The sequence below is a fragment of the Aquarana catesbeiana genome, linkage group LG13 (assembly GCF_042186555.1).
Source record: "Aquarana catesbeiana isolate 2022-GZ linkage group LG13, ASM4218655v1, whole genome shotgun sequence".
Taxonomy (NCBI): Eukaryota; Metazoa; Chordata; class Amphibia; order Anura; family Ranidae; genus Aquarana; species Aquarana catesbeiana.
In genome coordinates this window covers 223,222,576-223,245,364 of record NC_133336.1, presented here as the reverse complement: position 1 = coordinate 223,245,364, position 22,789 = coordinate 223,222,576, and the positions used below count along the sequence as shown (strand labels likewise).

Below are 22,789 nucleotides of genomic sequence, written 5' to 3'. Positions count from 1 at the left end.
GTAGCATCAGCTGGCACAGGCCAGGGTCGGCTCTCTTCATCAATTTTGCTACGTCCAGGGGGCGTGGCTACACGTTTTGGGGCAGCAGGCTGCCTCTTTTTCAAAGCTGGTGGGGAAACTCCCTGCATAATCTGGTTGATCAGTTTTGGAGCCGACGGTCTCTTTGTCAAGCCGGGGAAACTCTTTTCAGTATCTGGTTGTATCAGGTCCTCGGTCACCTTAATGCACATAAGACAAATACGAGAGGGCGCCACCATATGAGTGTGGATTAATGAGGAATGGGTTAAAATCCAAGTATCTCACTCCAATAAAAAAAGAGAATACACTGTAGAACAAGCAGATTACTGCAGAGAGTTTACCTGGCTTGATAAAGGGGCCGTCTGCTCCCCTAAAACGCGTAGACACTTTTAATGCATCAGTGGGAGGAGCACTGAGGCCGGGCGCTGTGATGTGTTCAGGAAGCTATTAGCCCCTCCCACAAGCCACAGTTGTCCTGCATTGCCTAGAGAAGCACAGAGACCCGTTGATGACATCACTGGATCTAAAATGAAGTATGTGGTGACAACTGCGCCCTGCCAGCCCCTCCCACCAGCCACGGTCCTCCTGCATTACATAGAGAAGCAGAGAGGCCCTGTGATCATATATGTAATGACCACGGAAAGGTTTTATTTTAGGATGTTGATTGGGGGGGGTGGGGGAGGGGACCAGGGAAGGCAGAAGATAAGCTGATAAAACTTTCAACTTTAAAACTTTCTAAGCACTTGTTTTACATTGTGATTGGTTTGTGTCTAGTCCTGACCATTGTGATGTCATGGCGTGTTTTGTTTACATCTTCTCCTTTTTCTTTTCATCCTGCAGTATTCTCAAAAGGAAGACAAATATGAGGAAGAAATTAAGCTTTTGACAGACAAGCTAAAAGAGGTGAGAGTTGGATTTTAGCCTCCGTGTTCGGCCGGCCATATTATATGTGATTTTTTTTTTTTTTTTTTTTTCTTATAACCACAGGTTGTTTGCGCTATTGTATTCTGACCGTGGGGGGGGGGTGGGGGGGGGGGGTGTCTCCTCGCTATCACAGTCCAATGATAACTGCTGCCGGCTATAACCAGCAGCAGTGATCTTATTGGGGTAAGACTGACAGGCTGGTTGTACCGATCAATAGATCAACTTTAATACAACCAGCCTGCCCATAGATGGGGTCGAAGGAACCGGCTGAATGTCGATCGGTCTCTGGACAGCCTTTACCCCCTGAACAGGTCTCATTCGGGGTTGTGGAATGTAATGTTCTGTGAGCGGTGATTGACCAGCCCTCCATTACAATGCGGGGTGTGGAGGAGGGGGATGGTGGACCGGCTGAGCTAGAAGAGAGCCAACCAAAATAATTGTCTGAAAACGGAATGGCAGATGTTACAGCTCAGCTTGTAGCCCATGCTGCCTTTCTAAGCTAAAGGCTGAATACAGGTGAAGGTGTATATAGGGGGCTGCTTCAAGGATTTGTAATGTCTGGCCAGTCCGGAGATGGGTCTACCCGGACCGCAGAGCCAGTCACCTTCCTAAACCGTGATTGGACCGTGGAGGAGGAGCACCAGGCTGATGAACCATCCCTCTGCTTATTGCTCCTGTAATGCCCCGTTCACACGGTCGGACTTTGTTCCGACAACAAAATCCATGGATTTTTTCCGACGGATGTTGGCTCAAACTTGTCTTGCATACACACGGTCACACAAAGTTGTCGGAAAATACGATCATTCTAAACGCGGGACTATAAACGGGGCAGTGGCCAATAGCTTTCATCTCTTTATTTATTCTGAGCATGCGTGGCACTTTGTCCGTTGGATTTGTGTACACACGATCGAAATTTCCGACAACGGATTTTGTTGTCGGAAAATTTTATCTCCTGCTCTCCAACTTTGTGTGTCGGAAAATGTCCGATGGAGCCCACACACGGTCAGAATTTCCGACAACTCGCTCCGATCGGACATTTTCCATTGGAAAATCCAACCGTGTGTACGGGGCATTAGAGTTCCCTCTCAACACATGAGCACTGAACCTGATTGGCTTTTATCACGGCCCCTCCCTCTCCCAGTGTTGATGCAGCTGTAGAGGAGATTACTTTATATCTGCCGGGAGTCGTCCCCCCTCCAAATGTTTGTAAAATGAGGAATACAGCAAGAAGTAATTCACACACAATTCAGCATCAGAATATAGAAATCTGACCGGGTGTTGAAAGAGGAACTTCAATTCTTCTCTTTCTTTTCTCTCTTTCTCTCTCTCTCTCTCTCTCTTTCTCTCTCTCTTTCTCTTTCTCTTTCTCTCTCTCTCTTTATCTTTCTTTTGCTTTCTTCTCTCCCCTTCTCTTTCTTCTTTCCTCTTTCTCCTCTCTCCTCTCCTCTCCTCTGCTCTCCTTCTTTCCTTCTTTCTAAAAAAAAATCAGCTGCAAGTACCGTATTTGCTGACTTAAAAATAGGGTTCCAGTGTCTGGGGTCCAGAATGGTCTTCCTGCTGCCACTTATTCTTACATCCTCTGGGTCTCCAACACCACTTCCAGAGGAATCGCAACCAACCCCTTGCTGTGCCATGCGCAGTACTGCGGGACTGGCCCTGCAGCTTTCTGGGATGTGTGACGTTTGAGGGGGAGGGGGGGGGGGGTGCCACATGCACACTGCCCTGAGAATTGAAGTGGGAGCAGGAACTTGTCAAAAAAAGGTACCTAGTCCCCGTAAAAAGTGTCGGGGAGCGGGTGGAGTCCAGTAAGGGGGGCACTTTCACTTTAGGTTAACATCAGCGTTAAGGATGGCATTCCAGGCTTAAGTTAGTTTTTATAAGCGCAAATGGTCTTGATGTAGGAAAAAGCATTTTTGTGCCCCCCCCCCCCCCCCCCTTAGGTTGTTCACATTCTGCATTACCATTCAGCGGTGACCCAACAAGGGTGAGCTTTAATATTGAATTACGTGAAAGCCCATAGAAGGAAGTGTGTCTGGGATGCGTGAAAGGATTTTAGAGGACTGTATTAGGATGAGGAAGGGGGGGGGGGGGTCTGTAGGCTTAGAGTGAAGGATGGGAAGATCTGGAACCCCCATCTAGAGTGTCCCATCTATTGCCCTAAGCCATGGGTGCTCAACCTGTGGCTATCCAGCTGTTGCAAAACTGCCTCTGCTTTTTGGGAGTCAGGCTTGTAACTGTCAGCCTTGCAATGCCTCATGGGACTTGTAGTTCCACAACAGCTGGGGGGGCCACAGGTTGAGCACCCAATGCCCTAAGCCCAGGGATAGGCAACCTCGGCCCTCCGGCTGTGGTGAAACTACAAGTCCCATGTGACATTGAAAGACCATGACAATCACAGGCCTGACTCCTAGAGGTAGTTTCACCACAGCTGGAGTGCCGAAGTTGCCTACCCCTGCCGTCCCCACCCCAATATATTCTCTTTCTTAAAGGATAAGTTCACCTTTTGGGAACACCGTTCCACCTGTTTTGTAGGAGTCTGGGTTTATCCCCCTTTTCTCTGTCAGCTGGTCTTACGATCATTGCTCCATGTTGTTGTGCGTTCCATTTTTTATGTTGGTGGTTTTCCTGGTTTGTATTTGATCAGTTTTAAAGTTCATGAAACAAATAATTTAATTCTTTAATTTCTTGTCAGGCCGAGACCAGAGCAGAATTTGCCGAGAGGTCAGTCGCCAAACTTGAGAAAACCATTGACGATTTGGAAGGTAAGCCCCTCCGAAATATTTGGCCCTCCAAAGGGACTCTTAACATTGTCTTTGTAACATTTGTAGGAATTGCCCATCTGACGGGACAGAATCGCTCCCATGCCAGCCAAACACTTTGTGAATTTTCCAGTTACATGTTTGGCGCGGTCATGGAAAAAAAGAGCGCTGTGGAAACGCAGCCAAGATCCAGCAATAAAGGGGATATTCATAGAATGTTTATTAACCACGTTGGGAGCCGAGTGCTTTTTATCCTTTTTTAGGCCGAGGTCTGACATTTTCTCAGGGCAGTGCCTGGTTCCTGTATATTCACCCCATTCATTCCCCTTCTCTCTCTGTCCCCCCTCCCCCCCCAGATGAGCTATACGCCCAGAAGCTGAAGTACAAAGCGATTAGTGAGGAGCTGGACCACGCCCTCAATGATATGACTTCCATGTAAATACCGTGTGTGCTTGCTGAGGGTGGGGGCAGCTGGGGCCGTGTTCAGGCGCGGCCGCCGTACTAACCTCGCCGTGTGTTCGCTGCCCAGCCTGCTTAATTTTCACAGCTTGCCGAGGTGGGGCAGAGCTTGTGTGATCTCATCTGTCTACCCCCCCAGACAAGTTTTCTGCGTGTTTTATCAGCACTAATAGTGTGACACGTGTGGCTTTTTTATTTTTTTTTTTTGCTCCTCCCCAGCTTACCGCATGCTCCCCTCCAGTTCTTTTAAATCTCGCTTCTTTACCGATCGCTTTCTTCTTTTTTCACGTAGATGAATGCAGCTCATCCCTCCAACAAGCCATCTGCTGCTGGACTCTTCCTCCTCCTCCGTCTCGCTCTCTCTCTGTTTTCCTCCGTCTCATTCACTCCCTACATTCTGTGATGAGATTGTACAAACTGTTTATAGGAAAAGAACTCTTTTATAAACTATGGAGTGACTGCGTGTCTTTATCAGGGTGTCACTTGTTTTGGGAAGGTGAAGCGTTCTTTGTCCAGGGTGCGGTCTGTGTGTGTGTCTCTCTGTGTGTGTGTCTCTCTGTGTGTGTGTCTCTCTGTGTGTGTGTCTCTCTGTGTGTGTGTCTCTCTGTGTGTGTGTCTCTCTGTGTGTGTGTCTCTGTGTGTGTGTGTGTCTCTGTGTGTGTGTGTCTCTGTGTGTGTGTGTCTCTGTGTGTGTGTGTCTCTGTGTGTGTGTGTCTCTGTGTGTGTGTGTCTCTGTGTGTGTGTCTCTGTGTGTGTGTCTCTGTGTGTGTGTGTCTCTGTGTGTGTGTGTGTCTCTGTGTGTGTGTCTCTGTGTGTGTGTGTGTCTCTGTGTGTGTGTGTGTCTCTGTGTGTGTGTGTGTCTCTGTGTGTGTGTGTGTCTCTGTGTGTGTGTGTGTCTCTGTGTGTGTGTGTGTCTCTGTGTGTGTGTGTGTCTCTGTGTGTGTGTGTGTCTCTGTGTGTGTGTGTGTCTCTGTGTGTGTGTGTGTCTCTGTGTGTGTGTGTGTGTCTCTGTGTGTGTGTGTGTCTCTGTGTGTGTGTGTGTGTCTCTGTGTGTGTGTGTGTGTCTCTGTGTGTGTGTGTGTGTCTCTGTGTGTGTGTGTGTGTCTCTGTGTGTGTGTGTGTGTCTCTGTGTGTGTGTGTGTGTCTCTGTGTGTGTGTGTGTGTCTCTGTGTGTGTGTGTGTGTCTCTGTGTGTGTGTGTCTCTGTGTGTGTGTGTCTCTGTGTGTGTGTGTCTCTGTGTGTGTGTGTCTCTGTGTGTGTGTGTCTCTGTGTGTGTCTCTGTGTGTGTGTGTGTGTCTCTGTGTGTGTGTGTGTGTCTCTGTGTGTGTGTGTGTGTCTCTGTGTGTGTGTGTGTGTGTGTCTCTGTGTGTGTGTGTGTGTCTCTGTGTGTGTGTGTGTGTGTGTGTGTGTGTCTCTGTGTGTGTGTGTGTGTGTGTCTCTGTGTGTGTCTCTGTGTGTGTGTGTCTCTGTGTGTGTGTCTCTGTGTGTGTGTCTCTGTGTGTGTGTGTCTCTGTGTGTGTGTGTCTCTGTGTGTGTGTGTCTCTGTGTGTGTGTGTGTGTCTCTGTGTGTGTGTGTGTGTCTCTGTGTGTGTGTGTGTGTCTCTGTGTGTGTGTGTGTGTCTCTGTGTGTGTGTGTGTGTCTCTGTGTGTGTGTGTGTGTGTCTCTGTGTGTGTGTGTGTGTGTCTCTGTGTGTGTGTGTCTCTGTGTGTGTGTGTGTGTCTCTGTGTGTGTGTGTGTGTCTCTGTGTGTGTGTGTGTGTCTCTGTGTGTGTCTGTCTCTGTCTGCGTGTGTGTGTGTGTGTGTGTTTTGTATCACTGCCATCCCTGCGCTCAGTAGCTGCTCTACAGGTTTTAGTTAAAGGGCCGGTAAAACGATAATGATCACTCCAACCTGCTTTTATGCTTTAGCATCCCTTTTATGTATAGTGATGGAACAAAATTTCGGACGCCGAAAAATCGGGAGGGTTATCTGTGTTTTTGCTGATAGAAAAAAAAGTTCAGAAAACGCACACAATTTTGCCGCGACTTTAATGCCCACACACAGCAGGTAGGCAGCTAATGTTTGTGCTTAGAGCGCACTGACAGCAAAATGCCTGCTCTGTCAGGACAAAAGATCGGTAGTTGGTGAACCGGCTTCCCCATCATGTGACCGCTGTGGAAATGGTAACATGATCTGTTGTACCGGCTGACCGTGCCACTCGAAGCATCAATTAATACTTGGCACTCCAGCGATCCACGCATTTGCAGGTGCTAGCGTCTAAGGTGCTCATCCAGGGACCTTGGCTGGTCAGTGACTGCAGTTGATCGCTTGCAGCCGGTATACACTGATCAGTGACTGCAGTTGATCGCCTGCAGCCGCCGCTGTCGGTATACACTGATCAGTGACTGCAGTTGATTGCCTGCAGCCGTCGCTGTCGGTATACACTGATCGGTGACTGCAGTTGATGGCCTGCCGCTGTCGCTATACACTGATCAGTGACTGCAGTTGATCGCCTGCAGAAGGTAGTTAAGGAAACATTTCCACAGTTCAACAGAACATTCAACTTCTGTCAAGGGGGGGGGGGGCAAATGTGTCCATTCCCAGCCGATTTTTGATCAGTGTAAGGCCATCCGATGCCTGGCTTGTATATGAGCAGGTTTACAGCACATAGACGTATACAGCATATGCATGGGGGGGGCGGGGTTGCTTTTGGGGCAGCAGACTATATAACTGCTGTAACCCCGGTAAGTTTATTTGCCTGGACCAAAAGGGAGCAAGACATGGATAGGGGGTCTCCATAGTTCACCACTTTTGTGAGATGGTGATAGATGAATAGAGTTACGTCTCGGTCACCTCAGGTAAGTGAAGAGGGAGGACGTAGTGTAAGTGTAGATGTGTGGGTGGGAGGCACGCCTCATCAGAAGGTAGAGAAGCCGCTGGAATATGAGGGCAGGAATGTGACTCTCCTTATCAGCGGGGCGGCTCTTGATTCTCTGCGACTCTCTGGTGTATTGTACATTCCTGAGCCGCCAACTCTCTGCTTTAAGTGTGTCTGCAAGAAATGCTATTTATTTTGTGTTTAAACAACATAACCGCTACTGTGTCCCACCCCCCCCCCCACCCCCCGCTTTATTTTTATATTTTTCTTTGGTGGGTTACAACATGTTTTCCCCTAAACTAGTCACTACAAGCAAGGCGTCACTTTCTATTTCTCCTCTTATGGTATGGATGGGCGGAAATTTTCAGCCAGTCCCTTTTGCTTAATCTCCAGGTATGTCAGTCACATTCCATGCAGTAAACGATTAACCATGCAACAGAAATTCCTCCCTTCCTCCATTCATGAATTGCTCCCTTCTTGCACTAGTGATGTCAGGCAAATCGACTTTCTAAGATTTAGATTGTCTTCAATAAAACATTTTGTAACTGTCCAACCCCTCAATCAGACCAGGGACGTTATTGGGGGTGAGGGATAATATATACAGGGTGAGTCCAGGGACATTATCCGGGATAATATATACGGGGTGAGTCCAGGGACGTTATTAGGAGTGAGGGATAATATATACGGGGTGAGTCCAGGGACATTATCCGGGATAATATATACAGGGTGAGTCCAGGGACGTTATTGGGGGGTCAGGGATTATATATACAGGGTGAGTCCAGGGACGTTATTGGGGGGTCAGGGATAATATATACGGGGTGAGTCCAGGGACGTTATTAGGGGTGAGGGATAATATATACAGGGTGAGTCCAGGGACATTATTGGTGGTGAGGGATAATATATAGAGGGTGTGTCCAGGGACGTTATTGGGGGAGAGGGATAATATATACAGGATGAGTCCAGGGACGTTATTGGGGGTCAGGGATAATATATATGGGGTAAGTCCAGGGACATTATTAGGGGTGAGGGATTATATATACAGGGTGAGTCCAGGGACATTAATAGGGGTGAGGGATTATATATACAGGGTGAGTCCAGGGACGTTATTGGGGGTCAGGGATAATATATACGGGGTGAGTCCAGGGACATTATCCGGGATAATATATACAGGGTGAGTCCAGGGACGTTATTGGGGGGTCAGGGATTATATATACAGGGTGAGTCCAGGGACGTTATTGGGGGGTCAGGGATTATATATACAGGGTGAGTCCAGGGACGTTATTGGGGGGTCAGGGATTATATATACAGGGTGAGTCCAGGGACGTTATTGGGGGGTCAGGGATAATATATACGGGGTGAGTCCAGGGACGTTATTGGGGGGTCAGGGATAATATATACGGGGTGAGTCCAGGGACGTTATTAGGGGTGAGGGATAATATATACAGGGTGAGTCCAGGGACATTATTGGTGGTGAGGGATAATATATAGAGGGTGTCCAGGGACGTTATTGGGGGAGAGGGATAATATATACAGGATGAGTCCAGGGACGTTATTGGGGGTCAGGGATAATATATATGGGGTAAGTCCAGGGACATTATTAGGGGTGAGGGATTATATATACAGGGTGAGTCCAGGGACATTAATAGGGGTGAGGGATTATATATACAGGGTGAGTCCAGGGACGTTATTGGGGGTCAGGGATAATATATACGGGGTGAGTCCAGGGACGTTATTGGGGGTGAGGGATCATATATACAGGGTGAGTCCAGGGACATTATTGGGGGTAAGGCCTTTAATATAAAGGGAGATGGGTGAGTCCAGATACTGTATTGGGGTAAGGGATAATATAAAGGGGGTTAGAGGGTGTCCAGGATCATTATGGGGGGATAGGTGGTGAGTAGTTGGGGGCATCGTCCGGGATAGTATATAGAAGGTGGGTCTAGAATTTAGAAGTCCGGTTTCTCACCTATGCCCCCCTCAGGCAGTGACGTACTATGCAGCTATTGTCCTCATTGGCTCCCCCTCTCCCGGTGGAATGTGGTTTTCTGTTCTATGGAAGTGAAGTCTGGGATTGGGGTGGAGATGACTGATCTTTACAAGGTCAGTCTGGTAAATCCGGGTCATAAAAAGTTAGTCAGAAAGCTATAAAAGGACTTCATTGTCCTCCCCCCCCCCCCCCCCTCCTCCAATCTTACACAAGGAAATGCCACGAACTATGCCAAAGTCTCATTAGAATTGATAAGCAAGAAAAGACCTGTTCTTGCTTAGATGACGGCATATCGTGTAAAATCAATTTGAACGATAAGCTGCGTGAAGCAGGCGTGTCCTCTGTGGCCGGCTTATCATTGAACACGTGTCACAGTCACTCCGCGCCATGTTTGACACCCAGGCTTCCTGTATATGCAGATAAAAGCTTCCGCTGTAATTCCATCTCTCTCCACAGGAGGGAGCAGTGGTGGGATTGTTTGTATCCTGTACATAGGACTGCACCAATGTACTGCTACTCGTATATAGTGCTGACATGTCTGTGGCAGTGTACAGAGAACACTGGACTCTGTATAGTGTGCATGTTTCCTCACAGTAAAGGTCTGATGTAGGATATCCAGGCTGGGTCTAGGTCTTGTGCTGTATTTGGTGATTGTTTGGGGAGGGGTCCAGCACTTTCCTAGCAGCCTATCGAGTGGGTTAAATTGAAGACTGAATAGATTCGTTAATAAAGAGCTGCAAAATTGCCAGGGGCCAAAACCTTGCAAGACCACATGAGGGGCATGCATGAGAACCCTGTAAGAAGGACGCCTCCTCCTGTATTTACTTCCTCTTTTGTACACTTTTTTTTTTTTTCTCGTTTTCCAGACATGGTCAAAGGGCTCCTGCCAGCCAGCTGCAAATTCTTGTGCCTTCCAGTTAAGCTGCCCCTGGAAACTGTATAAAGCAGGGGTAAACAACTTTGTCACTCCGGATGCGGTGAAACTACAAGTCCCATGGGGCATTGCAGGACTTTACAGCCACAGGCTTGACTCCTAGAAGCAGAGGGATGATGGGATTTGTAGCTTTACCACAGTTGAAGTTCTGAGGTTGCCTCCCCTTGGTTTAGAGTACAACGGCTTCCTTGGTGCAGCTTATAGATACTCTTGAACTGCAAAATGCTGCAGTACAATTGGTTATACAGCTGTTTGCCTACTGCATCATGGGAAGGGTTTGCAAGGGGTTGCTTTCCCCAGTTTCCAGAGGCAGCGGGTCTTGTTTAGTCTCTCGACAGAACTCTGTCCATACCAACCAATCAGGTTTTTACTCTTAATTTTTTTAGTCTAATGGAAGATCATATGGTTGGTAGGGAGGAAATGGTTCTCTCAGACACTTTATAGAAGGATTGGTCCACACAAAGCTGATATTTTGATCTTCAGATTCTGAAGAATGTGATCCCTCTCGGACTCCAATGGTGAGGTCCCCTGAAGAATGTGCTCTCTCTTGGGGACTCCACGTTCTTCAGAACCGTCCCCATTGATTTCTGTCAGACTCCAGTGGTGAGGTTTTTCAAAAATGTGATCCCTCAGAGATTCCAGTGTTGAGCACTGAAGAATGTGACCTCACCATTGAAGTCCCCAAGAGATCATTCTGCAGAGTCCTCAACATTGGAATCCCTGAGAGATCACATTTTTGAGAAACCTCATCACTGGAGTCCCTGATAGACCTCAATTGGGAGGTTTCTCAAGAATGTGCAGTCCCCAAGAGAGATCACATTCTTCAGGGACCTCACCAGTGGTTTCCCTGAGAGAAATCAGTGGCGAGGTCTCTGGAGATCTCTCTTAGACTACAGTTGTGAGGTGTCTGAAGAATGTGATCTTTCTCAAGAACGCTAATGGTGATGTTTCTCCAAGAATGTGATCTCTCAGGGATTCTGACCATTGGAGTCCCTGACAGATCAGTGGCGAGGTCTCTGAAGAATGTGATCTCACCATTGGAGTCCCAGACAGAGATCAGTGGTGAAATTTCTGAAGAATTTGGAGTCCCTAAGAGATGAAATTCCTCAGAGACCTCCCCATTGGAGTCCCTGAGAAAGAGAGAACATTATTCAGAGACCTCACCGTGGGAGTCCCCTGACAGGGACATTTCTGAAGAATGTGATCTCTCTAAGGGATCCTAATTTTTGAGGTCTCCAAAGATTGTGATCTCACCATTGGAGTCCCTGATAGATCAGTGGTGATGTTTATAAAGAATTTGGTGTCCCTAAGAGAGATTACATTCTTCAGAGATCTCACTATTTGAGTCCCTGACAGATCAGTGGGGACATTTATAAATATTGTGGCGTCCCTGAGAGAGATCTCTGCTGTTCCCATACAAAAGGTGCCTCTCCAATCCGCATGTATATTGGGACACGAATGAGGCTGGGAACAGTAGCGGGAAGACCTTGCCATCTGAGTCCTCCTGTAATAATCAATTATCGCTTTTGGTGGATTTGTCCTTTCAGAGGCCCAATGTGTATATATACATAAGAGATTTAAGGCTGGGTGAAGAGCCCCGAACACAAAGCTGTCTCTCTTCCACTAACCCAATCTGTCTCTCTCTGTTTTTCTTTCTTTCCTGTCTCTCCACCGCCCCCTCTCCTCCGCCCCCTCCCCCGCAGAGCGCCTCTACAGCCAGATGGAGAAAAACAGGCTTCTGTCTAGTGAGTTGAAGCTCACCCTCCATGACCTCTGTGACTGAGGTCGCCCGGCCCAGCCCCACACTCCCATAGCATGGCGGAACCAGGATGGAGACGTACAGCGCTTCCGGCCAGGGTGTCGCTAGTCTTGTCTAGTGCCACGTTGGAAGGCCCTCCATATCATCGCAACCTATTCTGTCCCCTTGATTATTGCCCTCCCTCCCCACCCACATGGAACTGCTTTTACAAATACCTGCAAAACTGGTCATTTCAGTAAATACCCAACTTAATGGTGAATAAAAAAAAGGGGGGGTCATTGTCCTACAAAGCTCATATCTGTGCTGGAGGTGTAATGTGACTACACATTATGGGAATATCTGTGCCGTTGTCAGTCTTGTAACTTGTCATAACTGTGGTTGTTGACTTACAATCTATAGGTATCCTCTACTATGGCCCCTGGCAGGTCCAACGGACTGGTGATAATAGCATTTGATGGATGACTGTCAGACTTCAGATATACTAGTAGAGACCATCAGACTGCAGAAATGCAAAGACATGGCAGGAGATAGTTGGGACACTGCAGACATGCTACATGACCGTGATCTTTAGCAGTCTCATTCTAGCCCCTTTTGCTGTTGAATGCTTCCATTAACTACTGGGGTCTGCAATGGGCCACCCAGCAAGTATTGCTTGGGTCTGCAATGGGGGTATGCAGTGGGTCACACAGCAAGTACCACTACTGACTGTTGAGATCTGCAGTGAGCCACACGGCAGGTACCACTACTTGCTGTTGAGGTCTGCAATTGGCCACCCAGCAAGTACTGCTGAGGTCTGCAATGGGGGTATGCAGTGGGCCACACAGCAAGTACCACTACTGACTGTTGGGGTCTGCAATGGGCTACACAGCAGGTACCACTACTTGCTGTTGGGGTCTGCAATGGAGGTATACAGTGGGACACACAGCAAGTAATAGCACTGACTGCTCTGGTCTGTAATGGGGGTATGCAGTAGGCCACACAGCAAGTACCACTACTGACTGTTGGGGTCTGCAATGGACTACACAGCAGGTACCACTACTTGCTGTTGGGGTCTGCAATGGGGGTATGCAGTGGACCACACAGCAAGTAATAGCACTGACTGCCGGGGTCTGCAGTGGGGGTATATAGTGTGCCACACAGCAAGTAGTAGTACTGACTGCTGGGGTCTGCAATGGGGGTATATAGTGGGCCACACAGCAAGTAGTAGTACTGACTGCTGGGGTCTGCAATGGGGGTATATATTGGGCCACACAGCAAGTAGCCTTACTAACTGCTGGGGTCTGCAGTGGGGGTATACAGTCGGCCACACAGCAAATACTACTACTGACTGCTGGGGAGTATGGTCCCCAGCAGTCAGCACCATCCACAGGCAACTTAACTCTTCAATAAATTACAAGTTTAATCCAACCCAGTCTTAAGCTTCAGCTAAATGCAGTACAGAGGAGGCTTTTTCAGTCTCCAAATGTAAGATGACAATGACTATAAGCCCGTCTGACTATAACTAGCACTGTCTGAGTGAACCTGAAAGAAAAGGGGAGGTATTGGGTATTACTAAGCTGCCATAGCTTGTTGTGTAGTCACTTGGCACTCCTCTGCAGTGGGTTCGCACCATTCACTTTGAATCTGTCCATGTGACCTGTTTTTGCCCACAAGGCCGTACTGCAGGAAGTTCTCATATCCTTATGAACTTTATTGTACACAAAACACTTAGAAAATCTGAACATTCCCTTCTGAAGGATACACCCAGGACGTGGATCGATGGGGTCCTCTCCCATGGAGGTGGAGGGAGGGTGGTTTGTGCACGTTGATAGTGGCTGAAGTATTCTCTGGTTGTAATCTTGTGTTGCTTGGCCTGTCCCCCCCCCCCCCCCAAATAAAGCTCCATCTTCTGAAGTACTGCTCTGTCGTGGTCTCTTCCTGATTCCTCTATTAAAACCAGTCATGTGATGTAGTAGGTTCTGAAAAGCTCATCAAGAATTGAGGGATTTGATATACTGCTGTGATCTCAAGCCATAGGGCGGAGTTGTTTTTAGGTTACCCCCCCCCCCAAGTGGCCTAAGTCATGTGGTGGATAAAGCAGTGTTTCGCAACCTTTTCTTGGTCATGGCACTCTTTAGAATTATGCCCAATCACAGAGCACACCAGTCTAAAATGAAGTTGTCAGTAGGTTGTGAGGCAGAGTGGTCTTTTACTGGCTCAGTATTCAAACTGGTGAGCAGTGTGTAGTGGCAGAATGTAGGGGTGGGTCAGTGAGCACTATGTGGTGCTGGGAGGCGGTCAGTGAGCACTATGTAGTGGCAGTATGTGGTGCCGAGGTGTCGATCAGTGAGCACTATGTAGTGGCAGGATAGTATGTGGTGGAAGGGCAGTCGGTGAGCAGTATGTAGTAGTAGGGGGGTCAGTGAGCACTATGTAGTAACAGGATAGGGCAGTAAGTGGTGGTATGGGAGGGGTGGTCAATGAGCACTATGTAGTGGCAGGATAAGGCAGTATGTAGTGGTGGGGGGCGGTCAGTGAGCATTATGTAGTGGCAGGATAAGGCAGTATGTAGTGGTGGGGGGCGGTCAGTGAGCATTATGTAGTGGCAGGATAAGGCAGTATGTAGTGGTGGGGGGCGGTCAGTGAGCATTATGTAGTGGCAGGATAAGGCAGTATGTAGTGGCGGGGGGCGGTCAGTGAGCACTATGTAGTGGCAGGATAAGGCAGTATGTAGTGGCGGGGGGCAGTCAGTGAGCATTATGTAGTGGCAGGATAAGGCAGTATGTAGTGGTGGGGGGCGGTCAGTGAGCATTATGTAGTGGCGGGGGGCGGTCAGTGAGCATTATGTAGTGGCGGGGGGCGGTCAGTGAGCACTATGTGGTGGTGGGAGTGGTCAGTGAGCACTATGTAGTAGCAGGATAAGGTAGAATGTAGTGGTGGGGGCTAGAGCTGCACAATTAATCGTCAAGAATCTTTATCGCAATCTTGACTAAAGTGTTTCACAATTCTTTCTATGCAAAGAATTCTCTCTGCTTTTCTGAAGCCACAGCCCTCAAAAGAAAGAAAGAGAGGAAAAACCGGGCAGTTTGCCAAGAAACAAAACATTCTTTATTAGTTGAACTTAAGTATAAACATTGTAACAATTTGTCAATGGAATAGACTTCCTGTGTAAATGAAAAAAGTTTAACCACTTAAACACTAAACCTTTTCTGACATTTGTTGGTTTCAAGTTAAAGGGGTTGTAAAGGTAAAAAAAATTTTCACCTTAATGCATTCTATGCATTAAGGTGAAAAAACTACTAACCATACCGCCGTCCCCAGCCCCCCCGTTTTACTTACCTGACCCCTCGAAATTCGGCTGCTCGTTCACGTCCTCGATTCCGCTGCTCAGCCTGGCCGCTGATTGGCTACAGTGGATGGATTGGAAGCAGCGCAGCCATTGGCTCGCGCTGCTGTCAATCACATCCAATGACGCGGCGCGCTGGGGGGCGGGGCCGAGTGATACAGCGAGCGGCTATAGCCGCCGGCTGTATCACGGGAGCGCGCCCGCAATAACTAACCACCATGCGAGGAAGCTCGCATTAAGGTGGTTAATTATTGCGGGGAGGAGCTGAGACAGCCGCCGAGGGACCCCAGAAGAGCAGGTTCGGGGCCACTCTGTGCAGAACGAGCTGCACAGTGAAGGTAAGTATAACATGTTTGTTATTTTTAAAAAATAAAAAAAAACCTTTACAACCCCTTTAAAATCATTTTTTTTTTTTTTTGCTAGAAAATTACTTAGAACCCCCAAACATATATATATGTTTTTTTTTTTTTTAGTAGACACCCTAGAGAATAAAATGGTGGTTGTTGCAATATGTTATGCCGCACTGTATTTGCGCAGCAGTCTTTCAAATGCAATTTTTTTTTTTTTTTAAATATTTTACTGAATTTAAAAAAAAAAAATCCAGTAAAATTAGCCCCTTTTTTTTTTTTTTTTTTTTTTTTTTTTTTTATAATGTGAAAGATTTTACGTCGTAAGAATCGTGATCTTTTTATTCTAAGCAGAAAAATCTTGATTCTCATTTTGGCCAGAATCGTGCAGCTCTAGTGGGGGCTGTCGGTGAGCATCATGTAGTGTTAGAATAGGGCACCATGTGGTGTCAGGCGGTTTATTGAGCGCTGTGTGGTGGCGGGGGTGGTCAGTGAGCACTATGCAGTGGCAGGATAAGGCAGTAATATTATTATTTATTATTATACATGATTTATATAGCACCAACAGTTTACGCAGCGCAGCATGCAATGGCCGGATAGGGCACTATGTAGTGGTCAGTGAGCAGCATGTACTGGCCGGATAGGCCACTATAGTGGTGGGAGTGGTCAGTGAGCAGCATGTAATGGCAGGATAGGCACTATGTAGTGGGGGGGTGGTCAGTGAGCACTATGAAGTGGAGGGGGGGTGGTCAGTGAGCACTATGTAGTGGAGGGGGGGTGGTCAGTGAGCACTATGTAGTGGGGGGGGGTCAGTGAGCACTATGTAGTGGGGGGGGGGGGGTGGTCAGTGAGCACTATGTAGTGGTGGGGGCAGTCAGTGAGCACTATTTAGTAGTATTTGGGGGGGTGGTCAGTGAGTACTATGTAGTGGTGGGGGGGTGGTCAGTGAGCACTATGTAGTGGTGGGGGGGTGGTCAGTGAGCACCATGTAGTGGTGGGGGGGTGGTCAGTGAGCACCATGTAGTGGTGGAGGAGGGGTTGGTCAGTGAGCACTATGTAGTGGTGGGGGGGGTGGTCAGTGAGCACTATGTAGTGGTGGGGGGGGTGGTCAGTGAGCACTATGTAGTGGTGGGGGGGTGGTCAGTGAGCACTATGTAGTGGTGGGGGGGTGGTCAGTGAGCACCATGTAGTGGTGGAGGGGTGGTCAGTGAGCACTATGTAGTGGGGGGGGTGGTCAGTGAGCACCATGTAGTGGTGGAGGGGTGGTCAGTGAGCACCATGTAGTGGTGGAGGGGTGGTCAGTGAGCACCATGTAGTGGTGGAGGGGTGGTCAGTGAGCACTATGTAGTGGGGGGGTGGTCAGTGAGCACTATGTAGTGGGGGGGTGGTCAGTGAGCACTATGTAGTGGGGGGGTGGGGTGGTCAGTGAGCACTATGTAGTGGTGGGGCAGTCAGTGAGTACTATGTAGTGGTATTTAAGGGGGGGGGTCAGTAAGCAGCATGTAGTGGCAGGGGTGGTCGTGGAGCGCTATGTGGTGGGGTGAGTAGTCAGTGAGCACTATGTTTTGGCGGGGGGGGGGGGCACCTGGTGTGCAGATGCATGGAATTCCTGCGGGAGAAGCCAAGATATCTGCTTATGGAAACATATCTAGGACCTCGGACGTACCCGTTTTCCTCGACAGGAGCTGGTATACCATCAGTAATTGGCTCACAGGTTTGCTTTAATTACATCTTTAGTGTGTCTTCTGTAAAAGCCGCTTCAACCAGCAGTTTAGCTGTTGCACACTAGGGGGCGATGGTGGCAGTGGAGGATTGTGGACAGCAGCTGCCTCCAGCTATCTAAGCTTTTATACTGCTCCAGGTGTTCTGCACCATCAGGAAACCAAAATTAAGTTACAGCAAAGCCAACACACCGAATCCTGATTGGTCCGCACGGGTCATAGCAATTTCAGTCCTGTGTGTGTGAGAGATCGTGTGATCGCTGCATCTGCTTCCTTGGCGTATCGCTTTTCCTCCTTGTACCCGCACAACATGCTGCACACAGATTGGCTGAGCAGCTGCCATGATTTGGTTCACCTCTGCACCTTAACGTTGCTCTGTCACCCACAACGCCTGCGTGTGCTGCCCTTTGTGGTGACTGTTTTTATATACATTTGCCTTTCCCATACAGGTGCCGCGCAGTTTACTGAAAGAGATGAACGCAAAGTAAGCATTGCACACCATCCAGCCGTCCTCTGTAGAGTGTTGTGGTTGCAGGCTCTCCTATTCTGGAGCTGACAAAAGGCTGCCCTACCTGCAACAACCAGACGGTTATGTAATTCTGTACTGGCCTGTCCTTGTGCCTGCAGTGCCCCCATGTGGCAGGTTAGGGAACAGCAACTCCTCGAAGTATTAGCATGCATGTAATAATGCCCAGATAAACTTGAATGTAATAATCAGCCTATTGGAGGGGGGGGGGGGATGTTGTAAGAACATGGCCTTCAGAAAATGGGGAAATGTCTGGATAGGGATGGCATTCTGTTTGTCGGGTGGAAAAAAAAAAGCAAATCCTATAACAAACTCCAGGACCTCAATCATACAGGCGGGGAAACGTCACCATGCCAACAGCAGCGGCATGACCGTATCACTGCTTCGAACCTGGGGGTGCGGTCAGCCTTTCTTGAACCATTGGCTCTTATCCATGCTGCGGACTGGACCTGCACCACAAGGTTGAGGGGAGCAATCGTTTCACCCCTGGAGCGGCACAGCTCTGTCTTTTGTATCAGTTATCTTACACCCCCCCCCCACAATGCTTACCTGAGCCCCCTCTCGATCCTGCGATGTCCACGAGAGCCTTGACTGGCACTCCTGGTTGGCTTTTGGCAGCAGGAGTCGATCACAGCCAGTGAGCCAACCAGGAGATGGAGGGGGGGGGGCCCCGAACTGCAGCTCCACGTATGAATGGACATCGAGCAACAGCCCCGGGAGTGCGTCTGCTTAGGTGCCCCCCACGGCAAGCTGTTTGCTGTGGGGGCACCTGGCAGGAGGGAGGGGGCCAGGAGCGCCAGCATAGGATGCAAGGAGGAGGATCGGGGCTGCTCTGTGCAAAACCATTACAGAGCCGGTAAGTATGACAGGTTTGTTATTTTAGAGAAAGGGAAAAAAAAAAAAACAGAAGCTTTTAGTATTTTAAGTCTTAAATTATCTCCGTATAAAAGTGGGAAAAAAAATTCTGAAGTTCCCCCTACACTGCTCTTCTCTGCTGCCACCATCTTGGAATTTATTCTCGGCACATGCAAAGACCTGCCACAAGGGGTCCATAGCAGCTCTACGGGACCTGGCAGATCCCCCATGGCAGCTCTACAGAACCTGGTGTGAGATCCTGCAATGTGCCTCCTGGGATGAGCTGCATTCAAGGGTTCCTCAAAGTTTCCACACTTCTGGAAACTTTTTGAAGACCCCGCGTGGAGGTCCCAGGAGGCAGCTCGCAGGACTACTCCACAAGGGATCCCAGAGCGACCCACTACTGACCCCCCTTGCTCTACACACTGCCGTATCCAAAGAATTGGTGCCAGGAAAACCCATACTGTCGCCAATCAATATTTTAGCCCGTCCTGGAAGATTGATTCTGGGGACACCGCAGAAAAAGAAAGCTACACAGAGGAGGCTCATCCCAACCACCACCTATGTGAGGTGTCCTCTGGAATCTGGGCTGCAGTGGATGACACCACTTGTCAGCATGGTCTGGTCTGGGTTGTATCAGGAGAGACCGGTGACACCAGGGCGTCCCCATGACTGTACTAAATACGCATCTCTTGTTATAGCGACATCGGGTACTGTGGTGCAGTACAAAGTGATAAAAATATGACCCAACCTGTTAGCATTATCCTACTTGTCAGAATGGTCCGGGACACGAGCGGTCATTATAACAATATCACATATATTCCTTGTTATAGCACCATCGGGTGCTAAGGTGTAGTACAAAGGGGTATAAACACGTGTAGCACCCCCTAGTGTGCTAGTAGGTTAGTACAGGTAAATTTTATTTTGAGGTCTGGGATCTGGGTCAGGGTTTACTGCAGGTCAGGCTGGATGACTCAGAGGCGGGGCTCTGGTGCCTGGTTCTGGGCGTGTGGAGAAATTTCTAGAAGCTAGAGGGTGGAGGCCAGGAGTGTTCATCTGCATACTAAAGGGAGCTCGACCAATCGTCAGGCAGTGGGCCTAACTGGTCAGCGTGGTCTTGCCTTTTAAATTATAGCGCCATCCGGTGCTGAGGCGCAGTGCAAAGCGGTAAAAATATGTAACAACTGGTCAGCTTGGTCTTGCTTTATGAGTTATAGCACCATCGGGTACTGTGGTGCAGTACAAAGTGATATAAATATGACCCAACCTGTTAGCATTGTCCCTAGTTCTTGTCAGAATGGCCAGGGACATGAGGGGTTTTCCTAACAATATCACATATATTCCTTGTTATAGCGCCATCAAGAGCTAAGATGCAGTACAAAGGGGTATAAACACGTGTAGCACCCTCTAGTGTGCTAGTAGTTTAGTACAGGTAAATTTATTTGTGTGAGTCTGGAATCTGGGTCAGGGTTTACTGCAGGTCAGGCTGGATGACTCACAGAGGCAGGGCTTTGGTTCTGAGCGTTTGGAGAAATTTCTAGAAGCTAGAGGGTGGAGGCCAGAAGTGTTCATCTGCATACTAAAGGGAGCTTGGCCAATCACCAGGCAGTGGGGCCTAGCAGGTTGGCTGAGCCACAACTGGTCAGCGTGGTCTTGCTTTAGGAGTTATAGCACCATCAGGTACTGTGGTGTAGTACAAAGGGGCATGAAACTTGCAACCACTGGTCAGCATGGTCTTGCCTTTTAAGTTATAGCGCCATCAGGTGCTGAGGCGCAGTACAAAGGGGTATAAACATGTAACAACTGGTCAGCTTGGTCTTGCTTTATGAGTTTTATAGCACCATCAGGTACTGTGGTGCAGTACAAAGGGGTATAAATTGCAGCTGGTCAGCTTGGTCTTGCCTTTTGAGTTATAGCGCCATTGTGTACTGTGGCGCAGTACAAAGTGATAAAAAAAAAAAAAAAAAAAAAAAGGACTTAACCTGTTAGCATTGTCCTAGTTCTTGTCAGAATGGCCAGGGACATGAGGGGTCATCCTAACAATATTGCATATGGTTCTCGTTATAGCGCCATCAGGTGCTGAGGTGCAGTACAAAGGGTTATAAATGCATCACAGCTGGTCAGCTTGGTCTTGCCTTTTGAGCTGTAGCGCCATCAGGTACTGTGGCGCAGTACAAAGTGATATAAATATGTGAGATATACACAATGAAGGGGTAGATGGGGAGGTGTCATGAGCCGTACCCCCTCCAGTCTTCTCTGATCTCTCTAACACTCTCCCTGTTTTTTTTTCTCCCCTCCCCCTCCAGATAAGCTGCAAGTCACCAAGGCAGAAAACTCGCATATGCAGAAAACATTGGAAGAAACTCTGAACGAATTGCACAGCTTGTAGGCGTGATGTCACTGCCAGACCACACCCCACTGCGGCCCTTCCTGCACCCTCCCCCCCCCCCCCCCCCCCCTCCAACTCAGCCACCTGCGGACCGGACCGCGCAGCCTCCAGTCTGATTGTCGCGTCCTCGTAAAAAAAACACAGCGTGGTGACGGACGGTTTCCTAAATTCAGCATTTAAACATTCCTGTGGCCCCGCTCTCTTGTTTTTGTTTATTTTCAGGTGATCCAACTTCTCTTCCTGTACGGGGCGAGCGTCTTGTGTACGTGTGAGACCCGCCCCTGCGCTTCATACAGCCAATCAAAAACCGGGGATCAAATTATCATCATCATCATCATGCTAATTTTTTTTTTTTTTTTTTATATGGACCAAATCCTGCTGTGTTTTTCATAGTGCCAAATTTATAAAGATTTCTTTCCTACAGAATCAGTGATTTTCTCGGGCCTGGTACCCAGGTCGATTGTAATGTTATAGAAGAAAAAAAATTGGGGGCCCTGTTCATGTGTCTGAGAATGCGATTTCAAGAAAACCCGTCTTGTGCTTATGGGGGAAAAAATGTTTATCTAATCTTAGTATAGCCAAAAATTTCTTTAAAGTAGGGAAGGGATAGAACCCCTGCCAAGTTTTTACTGTGCTGCTGGAGAGCTTGGCCTCACTTCCTGTCTTACTGACAGACAGGAAATGAGGGTAAATTTCTCAACGGCAGCACAGACAGAATTAAAAATGCTTTTCTTTAGTAAGTAGGGGAAAGCTTAGAACCCCCGGTCAGATTTTAATTACTGTATGTGTTACCCATTGCAGATTTTTTTTTTTCCTTCACTTCCTGTCCCTTGTCATCAGGGCAGGAAGTGAGGGGGACATTTTTCCTAACCGACCTCTAGGTGGCAGTAAACGCATGACAGGAGTTCTAAATCTCTTGCACAAGTCTAAGACCGAACGCACAGATGCTTTTGCTTTTTTTTTTAAAGTTCCAGCGGTGACGGGTTCTCTTTGTTTATAATCATGATTCTATAAATGCAGCGCAAAAGGGCCCTCAGGGGAAGGTAATCATGTCCCCCGCAATGGGGGGAGGAGGTGGGGGGATCAGATTTGAGGGGTTTTTGTAGCCATTTAACCTGTAAAATAAAAAAAAACACATTCCTGTACTTTTTGTATACTGCCCCTTGTGATGTCATGAACCTGCATTAATAACGATCGTTCAGTCACTGGTGTTAAAGCTTTTTCATGTATATTTTCAGATTGTCGGTAACTGGTGATGTTTTTTTCTTCTTAATAAACACCACTACCCGTTTGCCGCTGTCGGCATTGCCCCAGCTGCTGGGGGGTGGGGTAGGTGGGGGTGGAGGAAGGGTACCTGCTGAATTTTTTATTTTTTATTTTTTTGCTTTGGTGCAACTAGTACAAAATAAATTCACGTGCCACTTTTCAAACGACTGCCTTGTGTCCTGTGTGCGGGGGAACAGAGGATTCCGTCCATGTTAAATTCTTTGTTCGAGGTGGGGGTCTATTGACTGTCACATAATCTATTCTATGACTGGTTTTAAACAATTTTTTTTTTTTTATTAAGAGAAAAAAAAAAAGCTTCCATATACATCAATAAAGTAAGGCTGCTACATGAACTGGAGATTGGTGTGGTGATTGTGGGCGGGGTCATGACCCTCAGGTCAGATGAAGGATTTATGGGAAATGCAGGGGTGGTCGGTGGCAGGGTTTGGTTTTAAAGTATTTCAGTATATCGATGTGGATTGAATACGGTTACCTCTAAAGCAGTGGTCTCCAAACTGTGGCCCACTTGTGCATTTCTACGGCCCTTGAGGCACCATTCCTTCCTCTGACACCAACAATCGGGCACCATTGCTTCCCCTGACACCCAATGGTGAGGCACCATTCCTTCTGATGCCCAACAGGGAGGCACCATTCCTTCTGAC

The 22,789-nt window shown here is 48.2% G+C and overlaps 1 protein-coding gene across 1 annotated transcript; it reads left to right on the top strand.

Annotated features, from left to right (window-relative positions):
* Positions 1–858: 858 nt before the first annotated feature.
* TPM3 (tropomyosin 3) lies at positions 859–22,452 on the top strand (the record flags this gene model as incomplete). The annotated part of the gene is given in 5 exon segments (XM_073609220.1): positions 859–921; positions 3,635–3,704; positions 4,058–4,136; positions 17,541–17,575; positions 20,779–22,452. Coding segments are annotated over 4 exon segments (231 nt in total), but the record flags the coding sequence as incomplete, so codon positions are not given.
* Positions 22,453–22,789: the final 337 nt, after the last annotated feature.